At 48.8% G+C, this 22,640-nt stretch overlaps 1 protein-coding gene across 1 annotated transcript in view; it reads right to left on the bottom strand.

Annotated features, from left to right (window-relative positions):
* The window catches only part of LOC119185009 (isoprenyl transferase-like), a 36,917-nt gene extending 14,616 nt beyond the window's left edge, over positions 1–22,301 (bottom strand). The window contains exons 1-6 of the mRNA XM_075874675.1: positions 22,283–22,301; positions 15,289–15,533; positions 14,960–15,102; positions 12,313–12,435; positions 10,626–10,730; positions 8,612–8,834 (exon numbers count right to left, since the gene is read on the bottom strand). Of these exons, the coding sequence (XP_075730790.1) occupies positions 8,612–8,834; positions 10,626–10,730; positions 12,313–12,435; positions 14,960–15,102; positions 15,289–15,533; positions 22,283–22,301 (858 nt within the window). The remainder of the gene's footprint in view (positions 1–8,611; positions 8,835–10,625; positions 10,731–12,312; positions 12,436–14,959; positions 15,103–15,288; positions 15,534–22,282) is intronic.
* Between the last annotated feature and the right edge of the window lie 339 nt (positions 22,302–22,640).

Genomic DNA, 22,640 nt, shown 5'->3' with positions numbered 1-22,640 from the left:
AAAAGCCTATACATCACAACTGATCACTTCAGCTGAAAGAGGTGATAAAGAGGATGCACATTTAAATTTTGATAAAGTGGCGTTGCATTGGTTAAGAAATGGCTGAAAGTCATGAGTCGAAGTGCTTGATTCTGTAGGCGTTGTAGTTGGTTGAGGTGGGTCAAATATGTGTTACCCCAAGCTGATATGCATAAGATAAATGGCTGCGAATATGTGCGTGATAAAGGGAGTGGATCATGTGTGGCTGAAAATATGAACGAGTTTTCATTATGGTACGTATTCCAAAGGTTATCTTGCGAATGAGTGATTGCGCATGAAGACTGAATTTCATATCCCGGTCAAGAACTACACCAAGAAACGTTGTACTGTCGGACATGGGAATTAAATTGTCGTCCAGACGCACAGATATAGATTTTGAAAGTACAGTCGGGAAGGAATGAAAAACTATAAAAACTGTTTTTGATGGATTATTTCTTAACATGTTCATTCGACACCAGGAACTTATATTATGTAGATCCACGTTAATGTTTCGTTTTAGCTCATCGACATTATTAGCATAAGTAAAATTGGTCGTGTCTGCTGCATATAAGATGGAGTCTGTAGCGGTCAAAACATTAGGTAGATCGTTAATAAATAGCAAAAAGAGCAGCGGGCCAAGAATCGAGCCCCGAGGAACACCTTGATTTACTTTCTTAGCTGCTGAAACTTTACTGTCACTCTGAACAACTTGAGTGTGATTGTACAGATATCTAGATATTGCCGCGAACCATGCATTGGGTTTGTTTATTTGTGTTTTGGTTTTTCGGCCTGGTTGCGCCGGCCTGTGCTATCGCCGTTTTCACAGCGTTTCGAACAAACGCTACCACAGCGTTTCGAACAAACGCTATCGAACAACGCTTCAGGCGTTGTTCGATAGAAACAACGCTTCAAGCGTTGTTTGTTAGAAACGCTGTTCGAACGAACAGCGTTTCTAACAAACGCTATCACGGCGTTCTCGATACAATTCGACTATTCGAGAAACCCTCGCGCCGAGGGATATAAATTCCCGCACAGCCGATGCCGCGTCATTCGATCGCCGACGCTCACTAGCGTGCCCGTCGTTTTGCCGGCCGCTGCTTCGCCGCCTGTGTATTCTTTCAGTTGTTAGGGGAGCACAGGTTCGCTCCAATAAACTTGTTTCCCTTATAGACAATTGCGTCGTCCTTTGCTGCGTGACATCTGGTGGAGGTGCGGGGTAGATGAACCCTAAGCCATTGCCAAGCCGACAAGCAAGCCCAACACGACGAGCACGCCCAACTCGTGTCAGCCGCCGACAGCAAGGCCTTCAGCCAGAGTTTGGACTGCTCCCGGATAAAAAGAGGAAAGAAGACGTAAAAACCACGATGATCAACGCAGGCACCATGACCAGCGCTACCAACCCTCCCGTCGTTCTGCAACAACCTCGTGAGCCCCCATCATTCCGAGGATCTCCTGGTGAAGACCCGGAAGAGTGGCTGGAGAAGCTGGAGCGCATCCGCATCTTTAACAGGTGGGATGACGAAGAAACGTTTCGTCATGTCTTCTTCTATTTGGAGGATGCAGCTCGAACGTGGTTTGAGAACCATGAAGGCTCCCTAACCGACTGGACTGTCTTTAAGAGCGAATTCCTCAAAACATTCGCTACGGTTGTGCGGAAAGAACGAGCCGCCCTTTTGTTGGAGACGCGAATGCAACACCCTAACGAAGGTGTTGTACTGTTCGCTGAGGAGATGAAGATGCTGTTCCGGAGAGCTGACCCCAAAATGGCAGAGGATAAGAAGGTGCGCTTTCTGATGCGGGGAGTTAAACAAGAGCTCTTCGCTGGACTCATCCGCAACCCCCCTAAGACCGTCGCTGAGTTCGTCACCGAGGCTTCGATGATCGAGAGGACCTTGGATATGCGTTCGCGGCAATACGATAGACCACTCAACACCCTTTCGGTGAACCCGGTAAACGCCCCTGGATTGGCGACGGAAGACTTGCGGGAGACCATCCGCGCCGTCGTTCGCGAGGAATTGAGGAAATTGTTCCCAGCAACGCCGCAGCCCCAAGTCGCCTCCCTCACTGACGTCGTCCGCGAGGAGGTTCAGCAAGCACTGGGGAATTCCACGCCGTCGGAAGCATCTTGCGAAGCACAAGCGATGACCTACTCCGCTGCTGCTCGTCGACCCCGACCAGTCCCAACCCGTTATCAAGAGGCCCCGCCGTACCGCCGCCCAATGTCGCCCGCCCGACCCCCTGTATCCCGAAACCAGGCGCCCAGGAAGACCGAGGTGTGGCGAACGCCAGATAATCGTCCGCTGTGCTACCACTGCGGAGAGGCCGACCACGTCTACCGCCGCTGCCCGTACAAGAGGCTGGGTTTGCGTGGGTTCTCCGTCGACGCACCCCGCCCGCGAGCCGGCCAGCGCCCATTTGAGATCGAAGAATACCTGTCGAACACCAGACGTGGACCATCCCGTTCAACCGTTCGCCGTCGCCCTACCCGTACCAATCCCCCAACCGTCACAGCAATGCTGACTTCACCCGTGGAAGGTCCCCCAGCCCACGAAGGGGAAACTAAAAGCAGCAACTTCTGGAGGTGAAGTTGCACAACGGCGGGAAAATGAAAACCCCCCAACGACGCAAGACCGTGATTCACGACATGCCCTCATCCCGACTTCCCGACGACACCCTGACGAGACCACCGAAAACGACGACAGCTACGCTGCGCGACGCGTACCCGAAATGACGAAGCCTGCCGCTGAGAAGACGACGATGACGACGCATAGTGCCCGACTATCAACACGCGCAAGCCGCGATACGACGCCCCGACGCACCCGAAATTCGAGGAAAGCGGCATCCGACGTCCAGTTGTCCATCGACGGCCTTGACGTAGTCGCCCTCATCGACACGGGAGCCGACTACTCGGTCATGAGTGGGTCATTCGCGTCCAAGCTAAAGAAAGTTACAACCAGATGGGACGGTCCGCACATACGCACAGCAGGAGGCCACCTCGTGACCCCAAGTGGAATGTGCACATCGCGCGTCACCATAGACGGCACTACGTACCCTTCGGAGTTCGTCATTTTGCCTAACTGCTCCTACGACGTAATTCTCGGAATGGACTTTTTGACGGACAATGGCGCAATAATTGATCTGCAGACCAGGTCGATAACGTTTTCTTCCGATCACTCCACGACGCCGCAGCCGAACCTCGGACACCGTGCTGCTGTAAGGATCGCCGACGATCACGTCACCCTGCCACCCCGCGCAAGCTTGATGATCGCCGTCAATTGTGAACGTGCTGCTCCTGACGTCGACGCTATCGTGGAGACTGACCAAAGGTTGCTTCTAGACCGCGGTGTGTCTGTCGCAAGAGGCATTGCGCGGTTTAACCAACGCAGATCCCACGTTTTGGTCACCAATTTCACCGAGGAGTACCAGCATCTAAACAAGGGCGCTGCAATTTCGTTCCTCGAAGAAACGCAAGAAGCGAGTCAAGTGATCGCGGTCGCCACCTTTGAACGCGCACGCGCAGATGCTTCCAGGCTGCCACATCCTTTCGACGTGAACCCGGCGCTGTCGCAAGAAAATCGGGACAGATTACTGGAGTTGCTCCGTCGCTACAGCGAGTGTTTTTCCTCGAACTCGAAGTTACGTCAGACACCTTTGGCGAAGCACCGGATAATAACCGAAGATGGAGCCCGACCTACCAGACAGTCACCGTACCGCGTTTCTTCACACGAGCGAAAAGCCATCCGGACTCAAGTAGAGGACATGCTCAGCAACGACATAATACAGCCATCGAAAAGTCCGTGGGCTGCGCCGGTTGTACTCGTGAAGAAAAAAGATGGCACTTTAAGATTCTGCGTTGACTACCGGAGACTAAACAAAATCACCAAAAAGGACGTGTACCCCCTGCCACGAATCGACGACGCCCTCGACCACCTCTGCCACGCCAAGTACTTCTCATCCATGGATCTGAAGACTGGCTACTGGCAAATTGAAGTGGACGAGAGAGACCGAGAGAAGACTGCATTTATAACCCCGGACGGTCTATACGAGTTCAAGGTGATGCCGTTTGGGCTGTGCACGGCGCCCGCAACGTTTCAGAGGGTTATGGACACTGTGCTAGCAGGCCTGAAGTGGCACACTTGCCACGTATACCTCGACGACGTTGTCGTATTCGCCCGGACTTTCGACGAACACCTCACAAGGTTGGAATCTGTACTCGAGGCCATTCGTACGTCGGGGTTAACGCTGAAGCCCGAGAAGTGCCGTTTCGCGTACGAGGAACTCAAGTTCTTGGGTCACGTCGTGAATGCCGCGGGAGTCCTACCTGACCCGGCAAAAACATCAGCCATTGCGAACTTCCCAAGGCCGAAAGATAAGAAGGGTGTGCGAAGGTTTCTCGGACTGTGCGCATACTACCGGCGCTTCGTCGCAAACTTCGCACGCATTGCAGAGCCACTCACGCGCCTGAGGAAAGAAAGCACCCCTTTCAGCTGGGAAAACGACCAAGAAAAGGCATTCTGCGAGCTGCAACAACGCCTGCAAAACCCGCCCGTGCTCGCTCATTTCGACGAAAACGCCGAAACGGAAATGCACACGGACGCCAGTGATATCGGTTTGGGTGCCGTCCTCGTCCAAAAGCAAAGCGGTTACGAAAAGGTAATCGCCTATGCAAGCCGTGGTCTGTCGAAGGAGGAGAGAAACTACTCTGCCTCCGAGAAAGAGTGCCTGGCTATCATATGGGCCATTTCAAAATTTCGTCCATACGTCTATGGTAGACCGTTTAAGGTTGTGACAGACCATCATGCGCTGTGTTGGCTCACCAATTTGAAGGACCCCTCTGGCCGTCTTGGGCGGTGGAGCTTGCGCCTGCAAGAGTTCGACGTTACAATATTCTACAAATCCGGCAGGAAACACTCCGATGCCGACTGCCTATCCCGCGCCCCCGTCGACCCACCACCACAGGACTCCGATGAAGACAGCGCGTTCTTCGGAGTCGTGACAGAGAGCGACCTAGCCGCCCAGCAGCGTGCCGACCCTGACCTCCGCGCCATGATTGACTACCTCGAAGGACGCAACGTCGCCGTGCCTAGGGCGTTCAAGCGCAACTTACCAGCATTCAGCCTCAAAAACTCCATCCTAGTGAAGAAGAATTTCAACCCCGGAACGAGAACGAATTATCTACTTGTCATCCCCGCAGACCTTCGTGACGAAAGTTTGGAAGCGTGCCACGACGACCCGTCTTCCGGACATCTCGGAACAGCTCGCACGATTACAAAAATCAAGGCGAAATACTTCTGGCCCCGCCTTACATCCGATGTCACCCACTACGTCCGGAGCTGCCGTGACTGCCAGCGACGAAAAACACCACCGACGAGACCAGCCGGACTTCTGCAGCCGATCGCCGTCCCAACGAGGCCCTTCCAACAGATCGGAATGGACCTTCTGGGCCCGTTCCCTACATCCCGATCCGCGAACAAATGGATTGTCGTAGCGACAGACTACATGACGCGCTACGCAGAGACCACCGCTCTTCCTAGGGGAACTGCACAAGAAGTTGCAAAGTTCTTTATTAACCAAATTGTGCTGCGACATGGAGCCCCTGAGGTCCTAATCACGGACCGCGGAACGACCTTCACTGCGGAGCTCATGCAAGGAATCTTACGCTACAGCAACACAGATCACCGAAGAACGACGGCGTACCACCCCCAAACGAATGGACTAACGGAACGGCTCAATAAGACAATCGCGGATATGCTGTCTATGTACGTCGACGTTGAACATAAGACGTGGGACGAAGTCCTCCCGTACGTCACGTTTGCGTACAACACGGCTATTCAAGAAACCACGCAGATGACACCGTTCGAGCTCGTCTACGGAAGACGGCCGACTACGATGCTCGACGCCATGCTTCCGCACGTAGAAGACGACGACCTCAACGCCGACGTCCAAGGATACCTCCAACGTGCGGAGGAGGCCCGCCAGCTCGCTCGAGCTCGTATAACGGACCAGCAACTGGTGGATGCCGGACGCTACAATCTCCGACGCCGAGACGCCGAGTACCATCCTGGAGATCGTGTGTGGGTTTGGACTCCCATTCGACGACGTGGACTCAGTGAGAAACTTCTACGACGCTATTTCGGACCCTACCAGATTCTACGACGTGTTGGCGAACTAACGTACGAAGTGATCCCCGATGGGGACTCCCGTACATCACGACGACGCACGCGGCCCGAAGTCGTCCATGTGGTTCGCTTAAAACCTTTCTACGGACGATGACGAACTTTTAATTTGTGTGGACTGTCCCTTATGTTAGCATCGGGTCGATGCACTCTTAGAGGGGGGGTAATGCCGCGAACCATGCATTGGGTTTGTTTATTTGCGTTTTGTTTTTTTCGGCCTGGCTGCGCCGGCCTGTGCTATCGCCGTTTTCACAGCGTTTCGAACAAACGCTACCACAGCGTTTCGAACAAACGCTATCGAACAACGCTTCAGGCGTTGTTCGATAGAAACAACGCTTCAAGCGTTGTTTGTTAGAAACGCTGTTCGAACGAACAGCGTTTCTAACAAACGCTATCACGGCGTTCTCGATACAATTCGACTATTCGAGAAACCCTCGCGCCGAGGGATATAAATTCCCGCACAGCCGATGCCGCGTCATTCGATCGCCGACGCTCACTAGCGTGCCCGTCGTTAAGCCGGCCGCTGCTTCGCCGCCTGTGTATTCTTTCAGTTGTTAGGGGAGCACAGGTTCGCTCCAATAAACTTGTTTCCCTTATAGACAACTGCGTCGTCCTTTGCTGCGTGACAATATAAATTAAAGTGCAGGGCCAGATATGCCATACGATTCAAGTTTATGTATAAGAATTTTGTAATTAAATGTGTCAAAACCTTTCGTTAAATGTATGAATACGCCACCAACTACGAAGTCTTGGTCGATTGCCCCTTTTATTTTATCGGTGAGGATTAGAAGCACAGGCTCAATGGAATAGCCAGGCCGAAAGCCGTACTGTTTAGATGTCAACAGATTAAACTTTGTCAAGTCGATATTAATCTTGTATGCATAGGACGCTCGATCATTTTGCTCAAAAATGGAAGAATACAAATGGGCTTATAATTACTCAGAAGTTCGCAATCACCTTTTTTGTGAACAGGTGTGATTCTACCAACATTTAGGGAATCGGGAAACATGCCTGCTTTAAACATCTTGTTAACAATATCTGCAACGACAGGAGATAGCTCACTAGAGACTAACTTGATGTGAGATGGATGAACAAAGTCAAGACTAGGTCCCGTGGACCTGAGCGAAGTTAAAACGCGAAGAACTTCCTCTGCACTCGTAGGTCGCAAGAAGAAAGAATAAGGCTCGCGATGTAATTGGTAATGGGGGATTTCTCAGAGATTCACAGGTACTGCTAAAATACACCCTGAACGCATTGGCGATATCAGTTGGATGGCTGTATGTTTCTGTTTTAGTTCTAATTTTCGTTATCTGCTCACGACATTTATTATTTAAGAATTTATTCGTGACCTGCGTATCATTGCCATTATCAATTTTTTTCTGAAAATATTCTCGTTTTGCACATTTAAGTGCGGCTGCAGGTAGTGATCATCTCATAATGTAGCTATATCGAATAAAGAAATGCGAGCACCGAAAGAAAATTTGAAGAGGTATATCTGCACTGCCAGTTACCGGCTTGACACAAGCAAAACAAGAAGCATACATAATCTTGATCCTCGTAGCGGAGTGTCATTCCTCGTATAGGTAGGCTTCCTCAGCTTCTCACTCATTTTGAAAATATTTAAGGTGACATGCTTAGATCCCTCGCTAAACTTGAAATTTGACCATCAGCTGCGACTGATTTACAGCGTCGGGCACGGGTGATTCAATTAATCATCATCATTACATATGGCGTTACCATTCAACTTCGCCATGGCGTCGCATATCGCAAAAGTTCGTTTCGTCATCATGGCATCAGAAATTATGGTGTGACTTCATGTTACGTAACGACCACATGATGCCGTTACGAGTTGATTCAAGGCAAACAACACATGTTTCTTTGCGATCAGGAAGAGCATATAGCTAAGTATTCGTTTCGAAGAAGAAAACCACAAAAGAAGCATTGAAACTGCACAATGGCTGATAAGGCTCCTGCCAAGAAAGGCAGCATCCAATCACGCGTTCCCGGCGAAGATTAGGTTGAAGTTGCTTCACACTACACACGCGGGCTTCGAATCTCCGCGCTTGCGTTTCCCACTTTTGTATATAAAAAGGAGACCCGTCGGGTAACTCATTCAGTTCAATCAGCACGGAAATCAAATGCACCAGGAGCACAGCAAGAAAACAACGCGCAGCGAAAGGAACAAATTCGTCTTAGTGAAGATGGTCGTGAAACATCTTCGCTGGACATTCACTTTTTGGGATGACCGTCAATCTTTAGTGAAGTGAACCTAATGAAATACGAATCAGGATGACATGGATCATGCATCGAAGCCCACCGCATACCTGGCGGCTTACATTTTCAGAATACATTCCCTTTCCCACGGAAATCCATATCTCAGAATGGGCCGCAGTTTTCGAAAACAACAAAGCGCATACCTCTATGGCGGGCCAGTTCAGCTGGAACTCGATCATGGCTCGCAACCAGTCGCCGAAGCCCACGGCGGGCCACTTCTTGGAACCCAGGTGGAAGTGGGCGTAGTTGCACTGCAGTACCTCGAAGTCGCTGAAGCGCTGGTCTCCCGCCGAGCGCAGAAGCAGCTCGGCCGGCGGACACTCGGTCAGAGAAACGTACTCGTCCAGGAACTCGGCGGTCAGGTCCCTGAGAACATGCCATTTGTTTGGCGTATATTGCGACTGCATGTTGCTGCCCAACACTGTCCACGACACTCCCGCCCGACACTTCCCTATAGGCCACCGCGGGCTCTTATCGTGGTTGTCTAGTGGTCATGATGCTCGACTGCAGACTCGAATATCGCGGTATTTTCGATGGAAGTGAAAAGGCTGGATGTCTGTACAGGTGCTTAGATTTAGGTGCATGTTAGAGAGCGCCAGGTGGTCGTAATTCCCAGGGGCCTCTACTGCGGCGCCCCTCATAATCATGTTGTGGCTTCGGGAAGTGAAACTCCAACAGTTATTATTATTATTATTATTATTATTATTATTATTATTATTATTATTATTATTATTGCAAGTGCATGTGTCGCGACGTAAAATTAACGGGAAAGTGCTCCAGCGTAACACAATAATTGAAACGTTAACTGTTTACGGGGTTAGCCAGGCCGAAACCAGAAACATTTTTCGTGGTGAGAAGGGAGAGGGGGAGGGTGGCATTTTGCATGTCTATGCGTGTTTCTTGTCTATGTATATGCGTGAGGCTTTGCGTGTACATACAATACATCTGGATTTCAGAAAGGGCGGTGAACGCCGCAAAAGCACCCCTCTGGCCTGTGGGAACATCAGAGCGCGAAACCAGACGTTCACAAGGACGAGGTACGCGAAATGTTTCGGTGAAAATGAGGTTTCGCGCTTGAATGTTGCCAAAAGCCACGTGCCATCTCGCCGAGATGGCACGATCAAGTTTTTTTTTTTAAAAAAGCTTCTAGGGTTCTAACCATCCACCCCTAAAAAAAAACGCCGTCAGAGACTGCTGGAGTACTAAAATAACATTTATCAGTTTAAACCAACATAAACGGTTATGAAAAATAAGAGCAACACTTCAAGCCTCTAAGCTTAGCCAAGGCGCGGAGCACACGTCGTGCACGAACACTCTCCATGGAAGTCTGTCGGCCACTTTTTCATGGCAGCCTATGATACGTTCTTATAGGCTCTTACTGACAACTGAAAAGTGCGAACTAACGTTGCATAATGCCCCGTGTCGTGTTCAGTGGGGGCGAGTGGTTTTATCCAGGGTGAATACCACAAAACTCTGAATGCCCGCTCCTCTGATTTCACGGGGCCATGAAACGACACTTCAATACTAGAAAAAAAAGGGCTTGCGTGGCAGCTACTTACAAAATACGATCGGCAATCTGTTCATTTTTATTTTTATGAGAATAGTAATGGTAATTTTTGGGGCTTTACGTCCAAAAGCCTTGACATGATTATAAAACGCGTACTAAGCACATTAGCAAAGTGTATACGCTTTGCTAATGCGCTTAGGACGCGTTATGTACAAAAGAGAAACGTAAGGCGCAAGGCTCGCCTTTGTACAGCGAAAATTTGCGTTAAGGTTCGTATTCTACAATAGGGTACGACACTTATGTTAACGTGGGTTTCATTAACGACCCTTTGAACCCTAATGCGGTTCATCGGTTGCACTTCAAGTTTCTTCATTTTAATAGAGTAGTACTGTCAAAGTATGGGGTATTTTTTCCTCGAGGTTGAACGCAAGCACGCCTGCTGCGTCAATGCGCGCAAACTCTAGGCTGATGTCATGAGCACGACAGTCACTGATCCCTCCTTCGAAGAAAAATACCCAGAGCGCGAGCACGAGTATTTTTTTTATTCGCATAGTCGAATGGCTGTCGTGCATCGGTCATCTGGGCGAGGCTTGTCCGGATTTCTTAATGTGTGTACGACTGTAGCTTTGAACGCATTTACGATTACTTACTCGGTGTACATGAGTCCCTCTTTAACGGCCGTGGCCAGGTGCTGAGCCATCCGGGACATCTGGTACGTGGTATTGTAGGCGGCGCACGACATTTGTGTTTTGAGGCTGAGTGAAACAAAGAAACGAAAAAAAGCTAATTAAAATGATCTACTCATGGTATTATTAACCTGTTCACTCGCTGATGTGAATAATGCGGATCCGGGTGTTAGGTTTTAGGCAGGAGTGCGGTGACCGTATCCAACAGTGAAAGCACGCACGCTCACACGCACACACACGCACGCACAAATAAAACAAACAAAGTATGCACTAAGCCGCGCAAAGTTTGAAACAGCCAAGCTTTACTACTCTGAATACTAATCTGGTTGATTCTATAATAGCTTGTTTCTAGCCCTTAACCAGGTGACACTAGATTGTTTCTTCATTGATTCTCAGTGCGGAGATGTTCGAGTTAAACCACGAGCACTCACACACGCAACGCTGATGTCCAAACTCCAGGAACACAAATTCGCGCTGGAACCAAGCGTTCGCACCTCATATATGCACGGGCACGTCCTCGTTCGGCGAAGGGGCTCTATCATTTCGGAATCTTCTTCTGCCAGCCGCCATTTATTTCCCCGTTCCTTAGCAATCTCCCTTTGTGAGTACTGGGGTCTGCGGATCAGTGACATCACTTCGCGGTCATTTTTTGGGCTAAATGTTCCTTTTGTAATGAAGAAGTTTCCAAAATTTTAGTGTGCCAGTGGTGAGGAGTGGGAGTGACGCAATCTCCGTAAAACATAGCAGTTTGATGATAGTTTCATGGTAGGGCTCACGGCGCATAGCCGACAGCCCACCAAAATTGCATCTAGCTTAAACAACTTCGCCATTGAAAGTTTTACGACCCATATTAACTTGTCTTGAATGAAAGCGAAAGTCGTCTTAATATTCTTCCACACCGAATGCATGAATTATTTCTCCCGATTGCTTTTTACACCTCGAGTGGTTTTACGATGCCTCCGGAATCGTCCCAGCTTTGACCAAGAGGGGATGTGTTGTGATGGCGTCATTACGTAACGTCACAAAGTTTTACGACATGTGGCGTCTTATTAACATATTGTGACGCATTTTTTTCACATTGTCATACTTCGCATCAATTGCGTCAACGTCGCCGATGATGAAGTTTTTGCCGCGGAGGAGGCCTCAAAACATTTGGGTTAATTAACAAAAGTTGCAGATGAGCAGTTTCTGAAAGGGAAACAAATTGAATGTCGTCTGCAAGGCGCAAAAGTCTTCTGGCTAGGTAGGGGCGGGGGGGGGGGGGGAGAAATACTCTAGAAATGTAAAATACGGCCGTTAATTTGTAATGAGTTCCCTAAGTACGCGATGGAGTAAACCGGTCAGTTTGATGACGTCGATTTCATGACTAGAATAAGGAAGACGCTGTCGCCAATCGAAGACATTGGCTGGCTGCTTTCACGTGATTCCAATTTGTTAAAATAGGTATGACCGAAAGTGTTACTGCGAGACAAATACTTCGCTGGTTCTCTGTGGCAATGTTACGCGGAATCTGTGAAACAACGAAAGCGAACAGATCCGAGCAAGTGACACGAGGGACCTACACAACTCCGCTATAAATGTTAGCCTGAGGATGTAGAAACCTCTGGAGCGCTCTTGAACGTACGGGCATGTGCAATGATGTCAAACTTACCTCTTCTCACGTATGCTCAACGTGGCGATCTCAGAGCGAGCCAGACTAGCGCGCAGTTCCTCGGGTAGCCGCTCGAGGTCGCCGCAAGCGCAGGACTGCATTCCCATGGCGCGGAACACGTCTCTGATTGATAAAGGAGATAGCGTGATTACCGGGACCAAACAAGAGTGCTTAACCTCACCAGAATATTGCTGTCAGATGGTGTTCAGATCATGTAGGTAAAAATGATTCTTAAAAAAGTAATAATTATATTTTACGTCTCAGCGCAATGATCTGATAATGAGGAGCACTGTTATTTAGGCCTCCGAATGTTTTTACCATTTGGGTTCTTTCGGCGTGTACCTATATCCATAGGTGTGTGTACGGGCAAGGCGGAAGGCGGTGGGGCACCTTTGCCAGCGCTCTAAGAGGGGGGTTGGTGCAAAGCCTGCCTCCATACATCGGATTAATAGGGAGGGGGGAGCGTAGTCTGCCCTTTGAATAGAGCTAATAGAGAGATGCGCGCTGTGACGAACCTTCGCCCCCACTTTCATCAAGGGGAGCCCTGCGACGCCTTTGCCTATATCTAAATGCATGATCCTCTAGCATTTCATCATCTTTATCATCATCTTCATTATTAGCATCATTTACTGCCTGACTACTCCCACACGTGGCAAATGCCTCGCCCATGTTCTGCCAGTCAACCCGGTCCTGTGCTTTCTGCATGCTTCCACGTTGTACCTGTAAATTTATTAATCTTATCTGCCTACCTAGTTTTCTTTGTCCCCCTCACATACTTGTCCCTTTAGAAATTCAGTAAGTTACCCTTAATGATCATCGGTTATCCTACCTACGCGCTGCCTGCTCGGCCCATGTTCATTACTTCTTGATTTCAACTATGATGTCTTTAACACCCGTTGGTTCCGTGACCTATTCTGTTCTCTTCTTGCCTCTTAAGGTTACACCCAAAATTTTACAATTCATCACTCGCTGCGTCGTCTTCGATTTAAGTTAAACCCTGTTTCTAAGCGTATAGGTCTCTGCTACCTAGGTAAGTACTGGTAAGATGCAGCTGTTATATACGTTCCTCTTGAGGGTTAGTGGTATACCATTTGTGGTGCGAGAATGCTTGCCGAATGTGCTCCACCCCGTCCTCATTCTTCAAGTTATTTCGCCACGAAAGTGAAATAACTACAGCATTTCGCCTCCGTCGAGATGCGGCCGCCGTGGCTTACGATTCGATCCCACAGTTTTCTGGTCGGATATTTAACACTGTCACCACTAGACCACCACGCTTGGTGAACGCATATGAAACACATTAGGACTAAACCCATAGTTTTATAGCTAACAAATAAGGCTTTATGAGCTGCTATGGTTTAGGGCGTCGGTTCTATTCTCGATCTAAGCTTCCGCACATCGTTGCAGGTGAAATACGAGGACATTTAGGTGCGAGTGCCCCGCCACGGTGGCCTAGTGGCGGCTGCTGGCCCGCAGGTCACGGGATCAAATCCTCGCTGCGGCGGCTGCATTTTCTATGGAGGCGGAAATGCTGTACGCGTGTGTGCTCAGACTTGGGTGCACGCTAAAGAACCCCAGGTGGACGAAATTTCGAGAGTTCCCACTATGGCGTCTCTCATAATCATATGGCGATTTTGGGACGTTAAACCCCACATATAAATCAATTAGGTGCGAGTGAAGGAAATCCCTGGTGGTCAACACTATCGCCCGGTGTCTCCAACAGCTTGTTGCTTCATACTCGTGTGTGGTGTTGCACGCAACAGAGCAGAATAATTACACTTTGCGTCATTAGAAAAGAACGTCGGCTGCGCACACAGTGCCCTCATATGCGGCTCAAATGTGGCTCGGATGGCGCGCGAAAAAAAACGGGAAGTACAATGCATGTGCGGGCCAGCTGGCACGCTCTTCAAACTGTTATAGCGCGAACTTTAGGACAGGTGGACAAAAAAATACGGCACACACAAGTTTTGTGTGTCACAACCTTTTTTCCGTGGTCGCTGATGTTCGCGCTACGGCAGTTTCACTGAAGATATGCAGAGATATTTGCGAAGTACGTTTCATGGGCCGCACTCGTTTCGACAATGCTGGAGCGTTATTGCAGTATAGTTTTGATTGTCAGTTAGAGATTGCTTTTAAATAACCAACAAATTCATACGAAGAAGGCAATTTATATATGTGCTAAATGAAAAGGAAGTGTTTATTTGAGCTATTTACAGATAGAATGAGCGGAAGTGGATCTGCAATCATCTTAGTTTTCTCGGGGTCTCTTTGTACTATTTAATTGTATCTTTCAGATCTAAGAGCTCTTACTATCCCGTTCCATACATAACCGGCCCTGCCACAGGTATTCAAACAAGCTCCTTTCCATCACAAAAAGCTGATTACTGCATCATCTCGGCAAGTTTTCCCTAAAATTTCTCAGTACTCTATTTTCGAAGCAGAACAAGCAAAAAGTTATGAACTCGGCAATGTCCCACCCAACATGGGTGGGACGTCCCGTTTCCTTCTACCTTTCTACGCTGTCGACTGTTCTATAGACAAGCGCTTTACTAACAAATCATACGGAAGCACAATGTCGCCTACAATGTATGTATACAGCGCTCGATATCAAGCGCCAGTGGATCGACATTTTCATTGAGTCCCCACTCACACATTGTCCACGATGTTGACGTGTATCTGATTAGCCTGATTCAGCGCGGAGGTCATGTCGAACAAGTTGCGGCTGAAGTTGCGCACGCTGAACATGAAGACGCTCAGCACCTCCACCCCGGCACGGAACCACCACTCGCGCACCTGGAAAAGAGAAACGCACTGGATTTACTAACAAAGATAGGTTCTGCACTGACACTAATAAGAACCCCAGTGCTGTGCACGTGGTCGTTGCTTTACAAGTATTAGTACCTAGCAGGATCATTGATCGTTCGATTGCTTTTTTTTATGTGTGGGGAAGAGTCGAGCTCGCCTTTGACGCCCACCTACCTTTGCGTACTTGTGCGCCCCAACAGCATACACCCGGCGCAGGTCGGTGCTGGTGTCCCTGGAAAAGCGCCTGTGGCCATCGGGCACCAGGCACACGTGTCCAGGCACTGCTGTTAGTGACACGACCCACACAGCCACCCTTTGGCACCTGGTCACCAGGTCACGCCACAGCGGACTCCCCTCGTGCTCTAGCAATTCATCGGCTGAAGGGATGGTGATGTCGTCTTTCCTCACGCCTTGGGTCCCTGGAGTTGGGGGGGGGGGTCATTTTATGGGAAAGAAAAACAGAGACGTTCATTGTCAAAGAAACTGAGAGGTCCACCCATATTATTTTTCAGACCGGCTACTCAGCGTTGCGAACAGGAAAGGGTCGGAAAAGAGCGGAGAGAAAATATTGATGGTGAGCGTGAAGATGCCGACGAAACAAAGCCTTGAAACAAAGCCTTGAAGGAGCAGGAGGAAGCAACAAAAGGGGAGAAGGCAGGGAGGTTAACCAGAAAGACATCCGGTTGGCTACACTACACTGGGGGATTAGGGAAGGGGACAAGAAAGACGAGAAAGAAGGAAGAGAGGAAAAGAAAAAAAGTGAGGGAGAGACTGAGAGTAATTTCACTGCAGCGTGTAGAACTCTACCACATGTCAGAGGCGTTCACACAAGCCTGTCTTTCTCAGGAAACACAGCAGGGCTTTCACTGCCTTGTGGGCTGGCGAGGCATGTGGACGTTGCTGTAATAGCACCTGCACAGAAAGAGGCCGATCATCCAGTCGCCGCATCGCGTTGGCAGTACTTGTCTATCTGAGGCAAATCGAGGACAATGGCGCAGAAGGTGTTTGATATTTTCGTCGGTGCCGCAAACATCGTACGCCGCACTGTCAGTAATTCCGATTAACGGGGTATAAGCTTTCCTGAAAGCAACTCCCAGCCAAAGGCGATAGAGAAGCGAAGCTGCACGTCGATGTAGGCTGGGTGGAGGCCGGAGTTGTATTGAAGGGTCGAGCTCGTGCAGTCTTGTACGTCGTACGCTTGGTGTGTTCCACTCAGTCAGTGTGAGACTGTGGGCCAGTTGACGAATCTGCCTCGCCGCATCCACTCTTGAAAGCGGAATCGGAACGCTGTTCGCTTCTTTATGTTACGTGCGAGCAGCATGATCTGCAGAATCATTGCCGCCTATACCACAATGCCCAGGCAACCACTGAAAGACGATGTCATGGCCTTTTTGTATTAAAAGGTGGTGAAGTTTCATGGTTTGGTAGGTCAACTGGTTGTGGCATCCACGTCGGAGAACTGATATAAGGCACTGTAACGCTGGTTTTGAGTCAGAAAACACAGCCCATTTGCCTGGTCTTTCTTCTGAATTGATGAGGTCCAGTGCATTGCGCAAAGCCTCTAGTTCTGCCGTCGTTGACGTTGTCACATGTGAAGTCTTAAAACACCGAGTTAACCCTTGTGATGGTATAACCACCGCTCCACCTGAACTAGACGGCGTAGTAGAGCCATCCGTGTAAATGTGCACGTGGTTACTGTAGTTTTGTTCTAGAAGGAATAGACTCAGTTGTTTCAGGGCATGTGTCGGTAAGTCCGATTTTCTCCTCATTCCTGGAATCATTAAGTGAACGCGCGGCCGGCTCAAGCTCCAAGGAGGAAGCAGTGGCTTTGATGCAGGTGCGTATGTCTCAGTAAACGATGAACGATGCTTGTAGACAACAGTGCCGTATGTCGTGCGGGGCCTTTCAGCAGCTAGGCTCGCCAGGTGGTGAGAAGGGGTCCTGGCACAATGACTGAGGTGCATGCGCATTGTCTCGGTAATAATATGCGCCTTTATCGAGTGATCTTGAGCGATGGGAATGGTTTCAGCCGTTGAAGCACTGCGGGGTAATCCAAGGCATAGCTTAAATGCTTGGGCTTGAATGCTGTGAATTGCGCGCGGGTTGGTCTTGCCGGTGTAGATATTGCAGGTAAGCTGTACCGTAAGAATCCGATAAACAGCACTCTGTACAGTTGTAGCATGGATGGTATGGGCACTCCCCAATCAATTCCTGCAAGGAATTTGAACATGTGGCATGTTGCGATCAGCCGCTTCTTCACATAGTTCACGTGTGGAGTCCACGACAGGTTTCTATCTATTATGACTCCCAAGAACCTGTGGCTTCTGCTGAACGATATGTATTCTTCATTAATCGATATGCTGTAAGCAGACATTGGTTTACGCGTGAACGCTACCACTGCACATTTTCCGCAGGACACCTCGAGGCCTTGTTTACGAAGGTAGCATTACGTCATTGTAGCAGCCTTCTGAAGGCGGGCGCGAAGCTGAGGCCTTGTCACAACTGATGTCCAAATGCAGATGTCATCAGCATAGACAGAAAGTTCTACAGTGCTATGTAGCTGCTCGACTAGACCAATGAGAGTTAGGTTGAAAAGTGTAGGGCTTAGCACTCCTCCCTGAGGAACTCCTCGGCTGCTGTAGTAATCAGGTGTTGGGCCATTCGCTGTCATCACGTAAAATGATCTCAGCTGTAAGTAGCTGTACACCCACGTATATATCTTGTCACCAAGACCTACTGTTTCCAAAGCACTAAGGATGGCTTCATTGGTGAAATTGTCGTTAGCCCCCTTAACGTCTTGAAACAGGGCGGCGCACAGTCTCTTGCAGGCTTTCTGGTGTCGTACATATGTCACCAGATCAACAACGTTGTCGATTGACGAATGGCCTCGCCTGAATCCGGTCATGGATACTGGATAGATTTCGTAGTGCTCTAAATACCACTCCATTTGTGTTAGAATCATTCGTTCCATCGTTTTTTCCACACAACTGGCAAGTGCGATAGGACGGTATGAGGCAATATTCAAAGGAGATATACCAGCCTTTAGAAGTGGAATGAGGCGACTTCACTTCCATGTCTGGGGAACCGTACCAGTCTGCCAGGAATCGTTGTATAGGCGTAAGAGTGCCTTCCGAGCTTTGTCTCCAAGATTACAAAGGGCACGATAGGTAATGCCGTCAGGTCCGGGTGCTGAAGAACGTCTGCACAGTGCCAGTGCCGCCTCTAGCTCATCCATAGAAAACTGGCATTCCATACGGGGATCACGTGAGGGCGGTGGGTTGTCAAATGTTCCCGTTCTTGATACTGTGAATTTGGAATCACCGGCAATTCTTCTACAGAAAGATTCTGCGACGTCAATCTCTCTGCATCGAAGGTGAAGTGCCAGAGATGTAAACGGTTGTCGCTGACCCAAGGTTTTTTATTTATTAATTTATTTACATTTCACCTACATCGCCGTGAGGCATTACGTAGGGGAGGTACACATAATAATTTAACTACATAGTTTTCAATCAAAACAATAGATTCAACAAATAAAACAGCACTCAAAATATTTTAAGAGAAAAAAAACACTCGAATATTGGTGAGTGAAAACAACGTCACAGTCATGCATTTGAAAACACGCACACGCTTCGAGACAGCAAACAATTCTTAGTGGCAGTGATATTGTAGGAGTTGTTACAATGTAGAAAAAAAGGATTCATTATCAGTTTCATTGACGAGATCATCCGGTAGACGGTTCCATTCCTGTATTGTTTTTACGAAAAAAGAACTACCGAAAGAGTGGGTTTTGTAACGGTATTCTAATATTTTTCGTGAATGGTCCTGACGATTAGAGACGTACGTTGGTGTGAACAGATAATCAAGAGGGTTAATGGCATTTCCATTATAATATATACAATGAAGAAATTTAGGCCTGAGTTTCTGCCTCCTTACCATCAGTGTCTCCCATTTCAATGCTCGTTTCATTTCTTTGATGCTTGCAAAGAAATTATAGTTGTTGCTAACAAATCTGGCTGCTTGGTTTTGAACTTTTTCCAATGCGTCAATCAAGTATTGCTGATGGGGATTCCAAATTATGCAAGCGTACTCTAAAATAGGTCTTACAGACATGAGATAAAGGGCTTGTTTCACGGTCTGTGAAGCTTGCCTAAAATTTCTGCGTATGAAGTATAGCATCCGGCCTGCCTTGGTCACAGTTATGTCAATGTGTTTATTCCACTTGAAATTGTCGGAAAAATAGACGCCCAGGTACTTATAATAGGATTTATTGCTAAATATTGAATTATTTATTTTGTATGTCGTGTCTAGTTTACTAATCCGGTTGGTGAATGATACACAGCAACATTTACGGACGTTTAGACTCATTTTCCATTTTTGGCACCACGTTGATATTCAGTACAGATCATGCTGCAGAATTTCAGCATCCTTGTGCGATTTAATCACTCTAAACACTACACAATCATCTGCGAATAACTTAATGTGAGAGGTAATACCATCGACTGTGCTATTAATATAAATCAGGAAAAGCAAAGGTCCTAATACGTTTCCTGTGGTACACCGGACGTAACGGTTACCGCAGATGATTTTGATCTGTTAAGCACTACGTCCTGCTGTCGATCGTTTAGATAGTTCTTTACCCAAATGATAACTTTAAGGTTTATGTTTGCAGAGAGCATTGCAAATTCTAACAAGGTTGTGCTAAGACCCCGGACAGTTCGCCATATCAGTGATAGGGGCTTTCGTGGATCCAACGACTCGCAAAAAGATGTCCAACGTCGCCTAGCCAGTTTATCTATGTGCCGCTGCATTTTCTTTTGAATGCGTCTAGCCAGCCTCAAATATTTCATGCACTTTGTCCGTCGGTACCTTCGTTCTGCACGACGGCGTATTGCGCGAAGTTTCTCAAGCTCGATGTTTAAATCGGTGCACTTGTGACTAGTCAAATGTGTATGCGTGGTATTCTGCAGGATATCCTTTATCGAGTCCTCTAGGTTATATGATGAGCCGTCAGTACAGCAGTCTTCCATTAACATTTTGAGTTTCGGCCATTCGGTGTATTTGAGGCCTCTTGAGGACTTGGAGCTGGCGAAACCTTCTATACACAGGTAAGTTGGTATATGGTCGCTGCCCCGCGTTTCCAGATCCGAAAACCAGTGCACTTTCCTGGTAAGTGAGCGAGAAACCAATGTAAGGTCCAAGCAGCTGCTATAGGCTGATCCGCGTAAATATGTAGGGCTTCCATCATTACAAACGCAGAGTTCGTACTCCGAGGCTAAGGACACCAATTTTTTTCCTCTAGAGTTGTCCCTAGAGCTTCCCCATAGGAAATGGTGGGCATCGAAGTCGCCAGTGATCACCCATGGCCTTAGAGTCGATGTCAGAATACCACGTAAGCGCTCGCAGTCAAGGCGGCTTGATGGAGATAAGTAAGCTCCGATTATCGTAAAAGCAACCTTATCCTTCTTCACAGTAAGGCACACATACTGATTCCCTTCATCAGCCGAGACTCTGTGGTGAACGTAAATGAGGTCATGGCGCATGAATACAATAACTTTGCTGCAGTCTCTGTGAGTGGAGAACATAAAGCACTCATATCCTGACAGCTTGATTGAAGCACACAGGTTGGGTTCACAAATCACGATAATGGGGAAGTGGTTCACAAATACAAGCTGTCTAAAGTCAGACACGCGCGACTTCAGTCCTCTGGCGTTCCACTGAAAGACAGATGCATTCTTGACTTCCGCTCGAAACGACGGTGCCTTGCTGGCCATGGTTTTACCTTAGAGCTGCAAGCACCGGACTCAGGGTGTCCAGCACATGCAGTGCGGTCTGCGCAGCCGAAGTCTTCATATTACTCCGTAGGACACGCATGGTACTCATCAGCGATTGCAGCAAGCTTATCACTTGATCTTCATTCATCGCATCACTGGTTTGAAGGGTCGTCGAGGGCGGCGGGATTTGATGAAGCTCCGAAGTAGATTGACTTCGTGGAAGTGAGGGCCACTGTTCGGAAGGTGCGACTGCTGTCCCTTTCTTCTGTTTGGCGACTGCTGTCCCTTTCTTCTGTTCTGTTCGCATCCGCGGGCAATCTTTCGATGAGGCCTCATGAGCGCCGTGGCAGTTTGGACATCGTAACTCGGTGGCACCACAGGCGTCTTTTGAGTGAGACTCAGCGTACCGCGCACACACAACTTTGTTCTCACAGACACCTTTTACATGTCCCATCTTGAAGCACTTGTAGCATTGCAGTGGCTTCGGTATGTATGGACGCACTGAGTGGCGAACATGGCCAACTTTGACATACGAGGGAAGGCTGTCTCCCTCGAACACAAGCCTCAAGCAGCGTGAGTTGCCGAGTCTAATAATGTGCGTGATGCGGGTGCCTTCTGTCGCTGGCTTTATTAGTATTAGCAGGTCATTAGCTGAGATGGAAAGATCCACATCATAAATGACGCCTACAGTGCCATTACAACCTGTAGCGACCATTGGCTGAACTTTCACGTTGTCGATTTCTGTTATGTGCCGAAGACTTTGCAGTGCGCTACGGTGCATAACGTCTACAGCAAGGACATTCTTCCGTGCATTGATCCTCAGGTCTTTGATCTCATTCGGCGCGGTTTCCTCGAGAAGCACAGAGAGAACTTGCCTGTTGAGGAGTCGCAAGTTAGATGCAGGGTCTTCGGGCATAAACAGCATGGTGTGCGGCCACCGCTGTGGTGCAGTCTTAACGGTGGAAACACTTGCCGACGATGCCGTCCGCAGCAGTCTTCGTTTTGTAGATCGATTCATGACGACCGTGAAGTAATCATCCGACGACTCAAAGTCGTCCGAGTACAAATCGGTTGCCTCGCTGTCCGTGTCGCTCGACACGTTGCTACGCTTCCTGGACGACGAAGCCCGGCGTGACGGTTGCACGCCTGGAACATTCTCAGGTGTGTCCTGAAGCAGCACCGCAAAGGAGGGAGCGGCAGCTCCCAGGATTTCCAGGAAAACAAATTGAAAATACGGAGACACGGGCACAAGCGTTCTGTGAGAGAATCACTTCGTCGTCGTCGTGCACGTTTTGCCTGGGACCTGAACTCTTTGCAGTAGCGTTTGTTTGGCTTGCTTCCTCTTTGCCAAGGTGTCCCCGAAACACTCCTTGATTTCGGACACGAAGCGTTCTCACGTTGTGAGCGCGTCCTCATGGTTCTCATATCATGTGAGCGCCGTGTCCCTCAAGAAGAACACCACGTTAGTCAACTGAGTTGCCGCGTCCCAAAAGTAGTAGTTGCTCACCCGCTTATAATGTTTGAGCCACTCGTCCACATCCTCGCTAGATTTGCCCCTGAAAGGATGGGGCTCTATCAGATGCTGACGCTGCCAAAGACCAGCCGTGGCTGAGGTCGGTAGTAAAGGTGTCGCTGGAACTGGTCGTGCTGTGCTGTCAGCTGCAGGGTTCAGGGTTCCGTCTTCACCGTGAAACACCTCGACCACCAGCGGGAACGGGGGTAGCCCAGCAATGCGGCGGCTTCGGCGTTGCTCAG

This window comes from Rhipicephalus microplus, chromosome 10 (genome assembly GCF_043290135.1).
Source record: "Rhipicephalus microplus isolate Deutch F79 chromosome 10, USDA_Rmic, whole genome shotgun sequence".
NCBI lineage: Eukaryota > Metazoa > Arthropoda > Arachnida > Ixodida > Ixodidae > Rhipicephalus > Rhipicephalus microplus.
The sequence above is the reverse complement of the archived record's forward strand: the minus strand, read 5'-3'. Positions and strand labels throughout refer to the sequence as shown.